Here is a 13,121-nt window from a genome sequence, read left to right as displayed (position 1 = left end):
TCTCTAGAGCTGCACCTGGGTACCCTCTCTGCTGTGTGTGGATCTGGATTTAGATTCACAAGTGAGGCCATAAACTACTTGATTAATTTATGTTGTATCTTTATTTTTAGGCACATGATGAGGGATGGGTCCTACACAGTCCCTGAAAGGAGCAGAGGGAAACCACATTTCCTTTCTCTGCCTCCTCACCTCTTTCTATCGCACCGATGGTCTGTTCTGTAAGACCGCAGCTATCATGGGTTATATTAATAAGTCATGGGGGAGCGTTAGGACTGCCTGGGGTTCTTATCTTCCTGTAACACGGGCCGATTTAATGTTATAATTCAGGCTTGTTTCCCGAGGGCACTGGGAACTCCACCGGTTAGCTGACGTCTCCCTGGGGTCGGAAACCAGGAGAGCCCGACCTCGGCGGCCTTTGATCTCTAGGTGCCCAGAGATTGGCTTCCAAAGAAATCTGCTGAGACAGAGTAGACCCTGCTCTGCCGGCCGGGGGCTGAGTCAGGGGCTGGGCTGGGGGCGGGGCCGAGAAGACTGGCGGGTGCTTCCGGTCCCGCTTTCTCCCGGATTCAAAAGTTTCAAGCCCAAGTGCACTGGAGCTTCTCCTTTCTGAGCGTCATAACCTGCACCATGCCCATGATCCTGGGTTACTGGGACATCCGCGGGGTGAGCTGGGGTCCCCCAGGGCGGGGAAGGTGGAGGCGGGTAGGGAAATGCTGCGCCCCCCTGGGAAAATGCTGCAAGGCTGAGGCCGGTTCAAACCAGAAACTTCCATAGGACTTGCTACAGCGGAGCCCCTCTCCCCTCACCCCGATCATCTTATTTGGGTGTTGGCATGTGTGTGTGTATGGCGTGGGTGGGCTGGTGCAGGTGATGGTGCTGAGGGAGTTGGAGGTGTGGAAGTGACCTGGAACAGTGAGAGTTTTGCAGTCAAGACTGACGTCTGCCCTCTGTCCCACCGTCTCTCCCAGCTGGCCCATGCCATCCGCCTTCTCCTGGAGTACACAGACACAAACTATGAGGAGAGACAGTACCCGGTAGGAGATGGTAATGAAATCCTTCTTCTATTCTAACTTCTGCTAAACTCATATTGATTTGTTGCCAAGCAGCCCATGTCCTGGCCTTGTTGCTCCCATCCCTTAAACTCCACCAGCTGGAAAAGGGACTTTCCCCTTCCCAAACCCTTTGAGGGTGCAGCTGTCCTCCAAAGCAGGACATGAGAGCCCCTTGGGCTCTGCTTAGTGCTTGCATTAGCTCTCTGTAAGCCTCATCTCAGGTAGGTTTCAAATCTTTCTACGTGTGCTTTCCTCCAAAGCTCCATGTGAGATTAGAATTCAGTTCAGAGTCCATATCCACCAGTTCAGGGGGTCTTGCCTCTGATTCCTTGGTCGGTCCCCCCGGGAAGGAGGGTTGGATTCCTGGGAGGTTGTTTCACTGCATCTTCTTTTTCTCAGCTCCTGACTATGACAGAAGCCAGTGGCTGGATGAAAAATTCAAGCTGGGCCTGGACTTCCCCAATGTAGGTGCAGGGGCTGGGGTGCTGGGAGGGGGAGTGGACAGTGTCTCCATCCATCTCCTTTCCTGGCTTAGAGGTTTCAGGAACAGGTGCCTTCTGCTCTGTCTTTCAGCTTCCTGGTTCTCTCCCTTGCCCTTCCATGATACTCTGTCCCAGCTCATCCCTCCATTTTGCAGCATATTATTTAGTGCCCACCACAGTATTTAGGCTCTGTGAATGCCAGGTTTCATCTCTGCCCTTTGGTCAATGGAGGGAGTACAGGGGAGTCTGGTGGCCCAAATAACCAGACCCTGTTGTTCTTCCAGCTGCCCTACTTAATTGATGGGACTCACAAGCTCACCCAGAGCAACGCCATCCTTCGGTACATCGCTCGCAAGCACAACATGTGTGAGTGGGTCTGGGGTTGGGGGCAGGGGCGCAGGTCGTCATGCCCTGGGTTGGGCTGGAGGGGATACTGAGGTTGAGTCTCTGTTGTGTGGCCACAGGTGGGGAGACAGAGGAGGAGATGATTCGTGTGGACATTCTGGAGAACCAGGTTATGGATGTCCGCTTTGCCATGGCCAGGATCTGCTACAGCCCTGACTTTGTGAGTCCTCTGTCTTGGGGGGACAGGGTGTGAGACGCTTGTCATGATCTCATCTACTGGTCTTTTAGATTTTTACTTCCTTAGAGCTACTTATCCACCAAGACATTTTCTTGGAAACTCTGATTCAGTTCCCACCAATCTTAAGAAGAGTCCAGCTTCTCCTGGATGGAAATTCACTTTCTAGACAGGATATTTTCCTCCTTACCCCAGCACCTCCTCTCCACATCTAAGGCCTAAACACATGTGTCCAGTGGGCAGCCCAGGGTTAGACTTTCTTCCTCTCCCTCCTTCCTTTCAGCTTCCAGTTCTCTCCAGCTGTCCAGAAACTGCTCAGACGTCCACACCATTCCTGTCTCCCACACTGGAATGTAGGACTTCTTTCCTAATCATTTTAGTGTTGATCAGCCTGAGGTCTGAGGACCAAGCTCCGCCAGGTCTCACAGCACTGCTGGTCTGACCCAGGGCAGGTGTCTGGAGCTGAGTGGTGACAGGTCCGGGAACAGTGCGTTTTGCCCTTTGCCTTCCCACAGTCTCTCACAGATGGGAGATGGTTCCCATAGGAGTCTAGTGAACACAGGTGGGTTGAATTGGCCCTGGACCCTGACTCATGTACAGTCAAGGGACATGACTGCTTACCTGACGGCTGGGATCAGACACAGCCCTGGGAGGACTGCTCTCTGCCGGGAGGACTGCTCTGTGCCGGGAAGTCTGTGTGTGAGGGTGGTGACAGCTGTTTTGTGTCTCAGGAGAAACTGAAGCCTGGTTTCTTGAAGGAGATCCCTGAAAAAATCAAGCTGTTCTCAGAGTTTCTGGGGAAGAGGCCTTGGTTTGCAGGGGACAAGGTGAGTTGGACGGCTTTGGGGGCGGGATAACTGTCATTTCCCCAGGTTCAGAGTTCAGTCCGCATTCATGCTTTGTCTTCCTGCAGCTCACCTATGTGGATTTCCTGGTTTATGACGTCCTTGACATGCACCGCATATTTGAGCCCAAGTGCCTGGACGCATTCCCAAACCTGAAAGACTTCATTTCTCGTTTTGAGGTGATTCTCCTGAACCCCTTGTATTTACGTCTTTCTTCTCTCTCTTATTCTCCCTGATTTCCTAGTTAGAACTACAGTGAAGACTAGCATTTATGGAGAATTTTGTTTACCAGAATCTCTCCTCAGTTACTGACGTGTATTGTGTCACATTTAACCTTTATAACATTCTTACATGTGGAACAATTATCCTCTCCATTTTACAGATAAGGAATTAAGCTGAAAGGATAAGTAATTTCTGAAGGTCACACAACCAGTACAGGCTGTGCTGGTCTCCTAGTCATACTGTCTGGCTTCTATGGGCAGCAGTCAGTGGCTGTCCATCTCCTGTACTGAAATGAAAAGCTCAGGTCCTTTTATTGTCTGGGTTCACAGTTCTGGAAAGTGTGTAGGAAGCAGAATATTCAGGAGATGGTATGCAGCTGGCATTAGTAGAATGAGACACAGTAGGAATGATATCAAGTTCTAAAAACACAGACAATATATTCTCCTGATCTCCAAAGGGCTCTGCAGCAATTGAGCCTCCACCTGTTGTTCTGAGATTCTCAGGGCTGTAGTTGGTGCTGGGATTTGGGTGCATACAGAGGTGTCCTGTGCAAGGATTTCATCTTGACACCTCTTATGGTGGGCAGTTCCTTTACTCCTCATCTCCAGTCCCTTTTTCCTTCATGTTAACTCCAGATTCCATCTCAGAGATGCAATAGTACATTCATTTTAAGTCACATTTTTCTGATCTGATCCTCTCCCCTGTATGAGACACTGTGTCAGGCACAAGTGGGATACAGAAGTCATGCAGTCCTGGCGCCCAGCCTCTTGGGCTCAGTGCAGCTGGAGAACTATAGGAACCTTGAGCTGTGTGGTGTGGGTGGAGCCACCTTGGTTCTGGAGGAGCACAGCCTGAACTCACCTCCCAGCTCATCATTCACCCAACTGGAGAGCAACAGAGTCTGCTTTGTGACAGATATGGGAATATGAAGCTGTTGTCCACTCGGTGTTTTGGCCTACAATCTGTTTCGTATTCCTACTCCCCATCATGAAATTTGCTTTCTCAGCTAGTTCTCATCAGCTCTGGTTTTGGTCCAAGGCTTGTTGCCTTGAGAATTTTGCAAGAGCTGGGGTGACTGCCCAGCAGGCAGGATGGGGACAGACGTGGCCTGCGGTGTGGCCTGTTGGGCCCTGGGCTGTAGGGCACAGGCAGCCCTAGATCTTAGAGTCCTGGGAGCTCTTGGGCACTGTCTGTCTTGGGAAAATGGTGCACAGGTACACCTGAGTGTCTCACTGTCTGGTTGGCTCTAGCAGGACTGAGGATGTAGGTTGGGGCCAAGTGAGAGTGGACTCAGGTCCCATGCCAGGCAGTTGGTCTGTGTCTTTTAAGTGGAATAATTAGAGTCTGGCCTGAGCTAGGCTTACTGCTCCACACCCTCCTATCATGTTTGATCCATGTTTTGCTGAGTAATAGGGTGAAATGTGGTCTCTTCTTTATGTTGCCTGGCCACTTTCTGAGCCCTTTTGCTTTGCTAGGCCTTCATCCCTCTGTGGGCAAACCCTGTGAACTAGGAGCCTTTTCTGAGGAAGAGATTATTTTTTGCTTGATGAGAGGAACAAATACTCCTATGAAGAGATGTCAATGGAGAAACATTTGACACCACTTAAGAACAGTGAGTTTTGACTTTACTTGGAGACCTTCAATTTTGTTTGGAACCCAGGAGACAGCTTCCCATAGAGCTCTGAAGATGTAGGGTAGGAGACAGTAGGTATATGAATTTTTGGCTGGGATATACATATAGTCAAGCATGCATCTTAGTAAAAGATTAATGCTAATTATTGAAAAACAAACATCTCAAGTTAATGATCTTAGTGCTTTTCTCTGTGTGGGAAGATGGGTAAATCTGGAGTCATGAAAATTCTTTTTTTGAGATGCATCCTAACTCTCTGGGGCCCCTCTGTCTAAAACACAGAATGTTTCATCCTGGTTTTCTTCATCCTGAAATGTCAGGGTGGATTGTCTGTGGTTGACTGCAGTAGATTGAAGCATACCCCTTTCTATACCAGTTAGGAGGGAATATCTTCAGGCTTTTTGCTGTTCATGGAAACGATATAAGATTTGCATTCAGTCTTTTATTTTCATAAACTTTAAAAAGTTATTGATTTATTTTTGGCTGGGCTGGGTCTTCGTTGCTGGGCCTGGGCTTTCTCTTGTTGCAGGGAGCTCGGTTACTTTCTAGTCGCGGTGCTCTGGCTTCTAATGCAGTGGCTTTTCTTGTTGCAGAGCACCAGATTCCAGGCACTTGAGGTTCAGTACTTGTGGCTCTCAGGCTGTAGAGCATAGGCTCAGTTGCCCCGGGGCATGTGAAATCTTCCCAGACCAGGGATTGTACCCACGTCCCCTGATTTGGCAGGCAGATTCTCAACCACTGGACCACCAGGGAAGTCCTTCATTCTTGACAAATCCTTTAAAAGGCTGTAAATTAGATTTTTCGTGAAGGAGCCTTTCCAGTTGTTTGAATTTAAAAACACCTCTTTTCTGTTATTTTTTCCCTTTGGTGTTAGATTTTACCTTATTAAGTTAATCAGGCTTAGTCTCAGGTCATTGTGTGCTATATTTACATATCTGACGTGAAGAGATTTTTTAAAATACAGAATTTTTTTGGCTACCTTGGTGTTAGTTGTGTCGTGTGGGGTCTTCCACTGTGGTGCTCAGGCTGCTTCTGCTTGTGCTGCGTGGGCTCCAGAGCACATGGGCTCTGTGGTGTGCGGGCGTAGTTGCCCCGGGGCATGTGGGATCTTAGTTCCTTGACCAGGAATTGAACTGCCTTCACTGCACTGGAAGGCAGATTCCTAACAACTGGACCACCAGGGAAGTCCCCTGATTTGTGGAGATTTGCAAGACACAGTTGCTTTCAATTCCCTGAAGAACTGGGCTGCTACCTAAATGATATCAAAAGATTGATTTGACCAACTACCTTTTTTTTAAATTTTGTTTTTTTATATCAGTTGGAAAATTTCCAACTAAACTGGAAATCAAAAGATCTATTCTAGAACTTTAGGGATCAGTGTATTGTGTCTTCAAATGTTTGCAGAAGGCCCTCTTTCTGAGTGCCCAAGTCAAACTCAGACTAGTTTACCCTTGGTCAAAAACAAAACCAACCAACCAAACAAAACCCCCAAACCAAACTCCAGTATTGCTTTTATTAGGCCCTGAATATTAGATTGTAATTTTAACCTTATGGTGTGTGGGCTCAGGTAACCCTGTTGGTTTCTTCTGTTATATTTAATTAACATTGCCTGAGAGGCAGATTATATGCGGTGTCTTATGCCAGGCAGGGGAGCATTCCCCAGTGAGACATGTTTGTATACCCCCACAGTATAATCAGATAAAAGAGATATAACCATCTTACATAAAGCCTGTTCAAATATACCACTTTTTAGTATGTTACTGAGTCCAAGTTTAGTCTGCTTGCTGCACAACAGGCCAATCATCTGAGAGACAAGGTACAGACTGAGAAGATGGCAGACTAATGTCTCAAAATAACCATCTTATCAGGGTCTGGATGCCAGGTTCTTTTATACAACAGAAATGGGGGAGGTGAGGAAGTAAAGTAAAAAGGTCATTAATCTTGCAAATATCTCCTGGAATTGCCAGCCTTGGGGAGGGGATATATTAATTTTTTCCTTCCTGTAGCCATCCACAGGTGGACAGGTCCTGAATAAGGGCACTTTGGTTTAACATTCAGGCAGAGGGGCAGGTTCCCCAGGGCAGGCCATTATGTATGGAGGGTATCCTTTTAGTGAACAAAAGCAATGGGAAGCAAAATTTAAAGTAAAAGAAACAGATCTAGACTTCTCTGTTGGTACAATGGATAAGAATCTGCCTGTCAATGCAGGGGACATGGGTTCAATCCTTGTTCTGGGAAGATTCCACATGATGCAGTGCAACTAAACCTGCACCACAACTAATGAGCCTGGCTCTAGGGCCTGAAAGCCACAGCTACTAGTCTATGTGCTGCAACTACCTACTGAAGCCCACGCACCTGGAGTCTGTGCACCACCACAAGAGAAGCTACTGCAATGAGAAGACTGCATCATAATGAAGAGTAGCCCTCACTGGCTGGAACTAGGGAAAGCCCAGGCTCATAAGGAAGACCCAGTGCAGCTGAAAAAAAAAGATACAAATCTTAAAAAAAAAAAAAGAAACAGATCCAACATTGAGGCAGATTTGTTCTTCCCCATAACAAATAACTTTCATCTCAATTCTATCAACTATTAATATTTTACCTTTAACCATAGCCCTTGTAAGGATCCTGTTAACAAGTCTTGGTCTTATAAGGAGTCCCAGAAACTTTCCCTTTTATTCCCTGGCCATTTTACCCAGTTCTGTCCCAGTGAGGGGTTGAGCCAAGGGACCCAGGCTTTTTTTTTCCATCTTTATTGGATTGTTTGGCATATTGCCCTGAGCAATTGCTGGTGAATTTTTCTACTTTCTTGCCTTTAAAATTTTCCTACACTGGGGTAAATAGAGTGGATTTGTTGGGTCTCTTTAACATTTAAGGGGACTGATAAAGGGTCTTTTTGGCCCATCCAAAACATCTTTTTTGGTAGTGCTGGATCAAAATCTTTAATTTCATGCCATCAAAGTCTGTTTCAGTTATCATACCTCTTAATAGCCATCTAAATATTTTCATCCTATTGGAACCAGTCCCTTTAAAATTTCTACTTTGTAGGAAGAGCTCACTTGACTTTCCCTTCAGCTTTTAACTATTCCCTTGTTAATTAACCTAATTAACTTTAGTTATTCTTTTGTTTTTATTAGCATCTGTAAGATCCATTGAGGGGAAGCTGAGACCATAAATAAAGCTCTAGGAACAATTTTTGTTGGTTGGTTGATGGGTTTGAAACTAAGGAAGTTCTTAAGGTTAGCCACCATTATATATCTGTGTATCCACCCTTTAGTTTGATTTTTCCATAGGGACCAGCTAAACAACTGTTTTCAGTGAGAGATCTCTAAAAATTTACCAATTTAGTAGGTTTCCCAGTTTAAAGGATCCATTATTAGAATTCTTAGTTATAATTCAAACCAATAAGAGGCAAGAGGAATGCCCATAAGAGAGTGCAAAGGATGCAGCCTTCTCAAGAACCAGGAAGTTTACTCACAAATATAGTCTAAGAAAGGAAAGGCCTTTGTTGTACAGGGAGACACAAGGAGGGTTGAAACAGCAAAGACCCTTTATGAAGTGGGACCTCTAATGACACACTGAGCTAATGCTAGCATAGCTGGACAAAAAGGCTCTTGGAATCACAGTCTGTGCAACTTGCTGCCAGCCATACACCGCATGTGTACCTTCACGATCAGAGAGACTAAGCTTTCAAAGTGCACTGGAAGATGCCTAAGAAGATGAGGTAGAACTTTTATGTCTCAAAGCTACAGGGAGATGATGCAAGTTCTTCCTAGAAGGACTTTTGTTTCCTTAAGGTCAGAATTTGAAAACAAAACTTTTTTTGGCCAAAGTAATCCCAATTTTACCAGGCCTTCTAAATCATTCAGTCTGATTGATTTTAAAACCCATTCCTCTAGCTGTGTACACAAAAACCCCCTAATTTTGAGTGTCAAAGAACCCTTTTTTGACCATTTTTAGGATGAGATCTCCTTTGGTATAGTTTCCCCAATTAAGTAAGTATTTGCAAGTGTAAACTCCATATGTAATGTACCTGAACCTGCCTGTAGTGTCAGTCTCAGGTTGGCAATCTGTCACCCCTCTTTCTTTTGTTTATAAAGCTTTGTTTCCCATTTCACAGTATGTTTGTCAGGGTAAATTTCTTTTGATAAGTGTGTCTGGTGGGCCCTTCTGCTACTTGTCAGCTTAACTCTGCTCGTTGTCACCCTGTAGTCATTTCAGGTCTTTGATATGTCTCAGACAGTCTGAAAACACCGTGGGCATTGGGAACACAGGTTGGCCAAACCTTTTGTGTGTGTCCCTGGATGAGCAAGTTTCTTTAAAAAGTGGGATTCCCTATGGGATTGCTGTGTGGTATGAGGACTTGCCTCCACCACTCCTGCAAGTTTTCTCAATTGCCTGAAAAAGCCTTGCTTGGCCAGGAGGAGCTCTGTCCCTTATCTATGGAGCTAAGAGATCTCATGTGGTATCTACACTATATTCCGGCCAACTCTGGTAAATTAGTCAATCCAAGGAAGGACACCAACCAGTCCCTGACCTACGCACCCAACCTGAACCTTCCCACCCAACCTGAACCTTCCCAGTGTCTCAGCTGGGTACTTTCTCAGTATCTCTAAAATGAGATGACAGGAAGCTTTTTCATGTACCACTAAAGAAAACTCAGGATTGTCAACCAAGATGGTAAATCTGAGATCATGAGAGATTCACCTAAATTCATATGATCACGTACAGAGGTGGACCGGCACAAGGGGCCTTGCTGGTACCAAGGCTCCAGCTCCTTGTAAGGTTCCAATACCAGTAAGAAGTCTCATCTGAACTCCTTTGTGGTCACTATAACTGTCCACTGGAAACAAAGCCCACACAATGTAAGAGCATGAGTTTCCCTTTTATTTGGAGACCTGTATGCTAGGAGACACCCTCTCAGATATCTCAGATATTTCTGGGCAACTGCTTTCAGGAGGTGGAGGAGGAGGTCTGGGAAATAGGAGTAATCAATTATACGTCTTGGTAAAGATTACTGCTAATTACCAAAAGCTAGGGATCTCAAGTTACTGATTTTAGTGCTTTACTCTGGGTAGAAAACTATACAAACCTAGGTTGATTAGAGTGCTTCTTTAGATGCATTGTAACTCTCTAGGGACTGTGTATCCAAAACAGAGAATGTTTCATCTGTTTTTTCCCATCCTGAATTCCCCTACGGGCACACTGTTGGTGGGCAACTGCCAGGACTGGTCACTTAACTGTTTGTATAAGTGGATGATGAGTGAGTCTCCTTGTTTTGTTTTGTTTTGTTTTCAGCTGTGAGGAAGGGGGTGCAGCAGAGAGACCTCAGAATTGAGAGGGAGAGCGAGCAGGCTGCATTCTAGCCATATTACTTATGTGCAGTGTGAGCACGAGGGAGGTGCTTATCCTCTGTGTGCCTCAGTCTCCCATCTGATAAATGGTCTCAGTAGAACCCATCTTGCAGGGAAGTCATTTAGGGATTCTGAACCTATGTCATCATCTCCAGCAACAAGCCCTGGGTGGAGTCTCCAAATGTCCTGTTTTATCAAGATATCACTTGAATTACAGAAAATTGAAAGAGTTAACTTTCCAGAGTTGGGGACACCAGGAGGATGGTATTTTGTCCCAATATTTGACTCCATACGGAAGGGCTATATCTAGGTTCCAAACTTAGGGAGACCTGCATGAACCGTAGTGGGGCAGCAGACCTGAAGCCTGACCTTTTTCCCACCCTCAGGGCCTGAAGAAGATCTCTGCCTACATGAAGTCCAGCCGCTTCCTCCCAGGCCCTCTGTTCCTGAAGCTTGCCGTGTGGGGCAACAAGTAGTGCCCACAACCAGGAGATGGGCGTGAGGAGCCAGTGCCTTGGAGACCAAGTGGACCTTCCTGCCTGCGGAACCATCTGTCTTTTTCATTCTCCTTCTGTTCACTCTAGATGCTTCCTTGGCCCCCTTGTCTCCCTCCCACCCCCACTTTCCAGCCATCCTTTCAGTTTCCCACTTTTTTTTTTCATTTTTTTTTTTTTTTTTTTTTTTAGCAAAGGTCCTCCCCCACCCCACATTATCCCTCCTGCACTAAAGCCACCCAGACTATCCTTCCCTTCCATGGTTGCTTCTGCTGTGAGGAGCCCAGCCAGATCCCTGGCCCATGGAGCTTTGTTCTGAGCTGCCAATATTGCCTGAAGACCAGACCTGGCCTGGTGTGAAGTCTGTGCTTCCCAGTGTGGTTCCTGCCCAGCCTGTCTGATCCCCAGTAAAGCTTTATCACACCTGCTTATTCCCTCCTGGCTTCCTGGAGTCATGACCAACTATGTTGGGTGTGTGGTGGTGTCCATTTTCCCTTCTGTTGTGCTCTGCAGGGCCGCATGGATGGGCGTGTGGTGGGAAGTCGGGCACAGGTAGGATTATACTATTGCTTGTTCATTTCTATCTCCACTTCATGCACCTCTGTTTCTTAGCATGAGGTGTCTACAGAAGCGAGGCCCTTCTGTGCCTGGTTTCCTCTTTAATTCAGCATTCATGGGCTGCCTCCTTTCAGCTTGTAGTATGTGTAGCTGTGTCATGGTTCAGGGGGCTCTTGGGTGCTGGGGACGTCTGAGTAGTCTACTGATGGTGTGGGATCCTGGTGGATTCACTTCTGTCACCTTCTCCTGGAAGTTTTCTCTGCTTTAGATACTCTTCATCTGTGTTCTTACAACATATATCAATAACATTTGCTTCCAGTGTATTATAATCATTGTTTAACTTGTTCTTTCTCTAACTTGGTCATAAAGACATTGAGGAGAGAATCCATTTCTTATTTGACTTTATATCTCACATCTATTATACTACCTTGCACACAGGAAATGTTCAATAACGGTTGGAAACGTGAAAGAAGTATCTCTAGTTAAAACCCTGGGAAACTCTACAGCCATTTTATGGATTTAGGGCTCTGCATATAGGTACCTGGCTTCCAGGTGGTACTAGTGGTAAAGAACCCACCTGCCAATGCAGGAGATGTAAGAGATACAGGGTTCGATCCTTGGGTCGGGATGATCTGCTGGAGGAGGGCATAGCAACCCACTTCAGTATCTTTGCCTGGAGAATCTCATGAACAGAGGAGCCTAACAGGCTACAGTCCATGGGGTCACAAAGAGTCAGACTCAACTGAAGCGATTCAGCACTATATAGTTTCTTGAGCCACTTAAGATAAAGAATCAACATCAGAAGATTTGAAATCTATAGGTCTAGGGGAAAGCCATTCAATTCAGTTCAGTTCAGTTGCTCATTCGTGTCCAACTCTTTGCGATCCGTGAATTGCAGCACGCCAGGCCTCCCTGTCCATCACCAACTCCCGGAGTTCACCCAAACTCACGTCCATCGAGTCAGTGATGCCATCCAGCCATCTCATCCTCTGTCGTCCCCCTTTCCTCCTGCCCCCAATCCCTCCCAGCATCAGAGTCTTTTCCAATGAGTCAACTCTTTGCATGAGGTGGCCAAAGTATTGGAGTTTCAGCTTTAGCATCATTCCTTCCAAAGAACAACAAGGACTGATCTCCTTTAGAATGGATTGGTTGGATCTCCTTGCAGTCCAAGGGACTCTCAAGAGTCATTTTATCTCTGGTTCCTCTGCCTTTTCTAAAACCAGCTTGAACATCTGGAAGTTCACAGTTCATGTATTGGTGAAGCCTGGCTTGGAGAATTTTGAGCATTACTTTACCATTGTGTGAGATGAGTGCAATTGTGCAGTGGTTTGAGCATTCTTTGGCATTGCCTTTCTTTGGGATTGGAATGAGAACTGACCTTTTCCAGTCCTGTGGCCACTGCTGAGTTTTCCAGATTTGCTGGCATATTGAGTGCAGCACTTTCACAGCATCATCTTCCAGGATTTGAAATAGCTCAACTGGAATTCCATCACTTCCACTATCTTTGTTCGTAGTGATGCTTTCTAAGGCTCACTTGACTTCACATTCCAGGATGTCTGGCTCACTCTAGGTGAGTGATCACACCATCGTGATTATCTGGATCATGAAGATCTTTTTTGTGCAGTTCGTCTGTGTATTCTTGCCACCTCTTCTTAATATCTTCTGCTTCTGTTAGGTCTAGCCATTAGGTCTCCCTAACTTAAGCATTTAGTGGGCTGTAGCTGGCCCTTGGATAACTTGACCTGAAATGAGCAGAGCTAGTGTGTGGACCAAAGTGTAGCCACTCTGTGCAGTCATGAGGGAGAATGCCATTTGAGGTAAAGTGTAGGCCTCATCAGATAACAATATGATTGGCAGATCCTTCAAAGAGTGGCTGGATGGTGAAGTTGGGCTTGTTATAGCACAGC

The 13,121-nt window shown here is 46.1% G+C and overlaps 1 protein-coding gene across 1 annotated transcript; it reads left to right on the top strand.

Moving 5' to 3' along the window:
• Positions 1–510: 510 nt before the first annotated feature.
• LOC109555967 (glutathione S-transferase Mu 1-like) lies at positions 511–11,084 on the top strand. The gene is made up of 8 exons (XM_019956891.2): positions 511–663; positions 969–1,044; positions 1,452–1,516; positions 1,819–1,900; positions 1,999–2,099; positions 2,846–2,941; positions 3,028–3,138; positions 10,549–11,084. Exons 1-8 carry the CDS (start codon positions 628–630, stop codon positions 10,636–10,638), a joined length of 657 nt encoding a protein of 218 aa, XP_019812450.2. The 5' UTR covers positions 511–627; the 3' UTR covers positions 10,639–11,084.
• The last annotated feature ends 2,037 nt before the right edge of the window (positions 11,085–13,121 follow it).

The sequence above is a fragment of the Bos indicus genome, chromosome 3 (assembly GCF_029378745.1).
Source record: "Bos indicus isolate NIAB-ARS_2022 breed Sahiwal x Tharparkar chromosome 3, NIAB-ARS_B.indTharparkar_mat_pri_1.0, whole genome shotgun sequence".
Classification (NCBI taxonomy): Eukaryota; Metazoa; Chordata; class Mammalia; order Artiodactyla; family Bovidae; genus Bos; species Bos indicus.
Note: the sequence above shows the minus strand (reverse complement) of the source record. Positions and strands in the feature narration are given on the sequence as shown.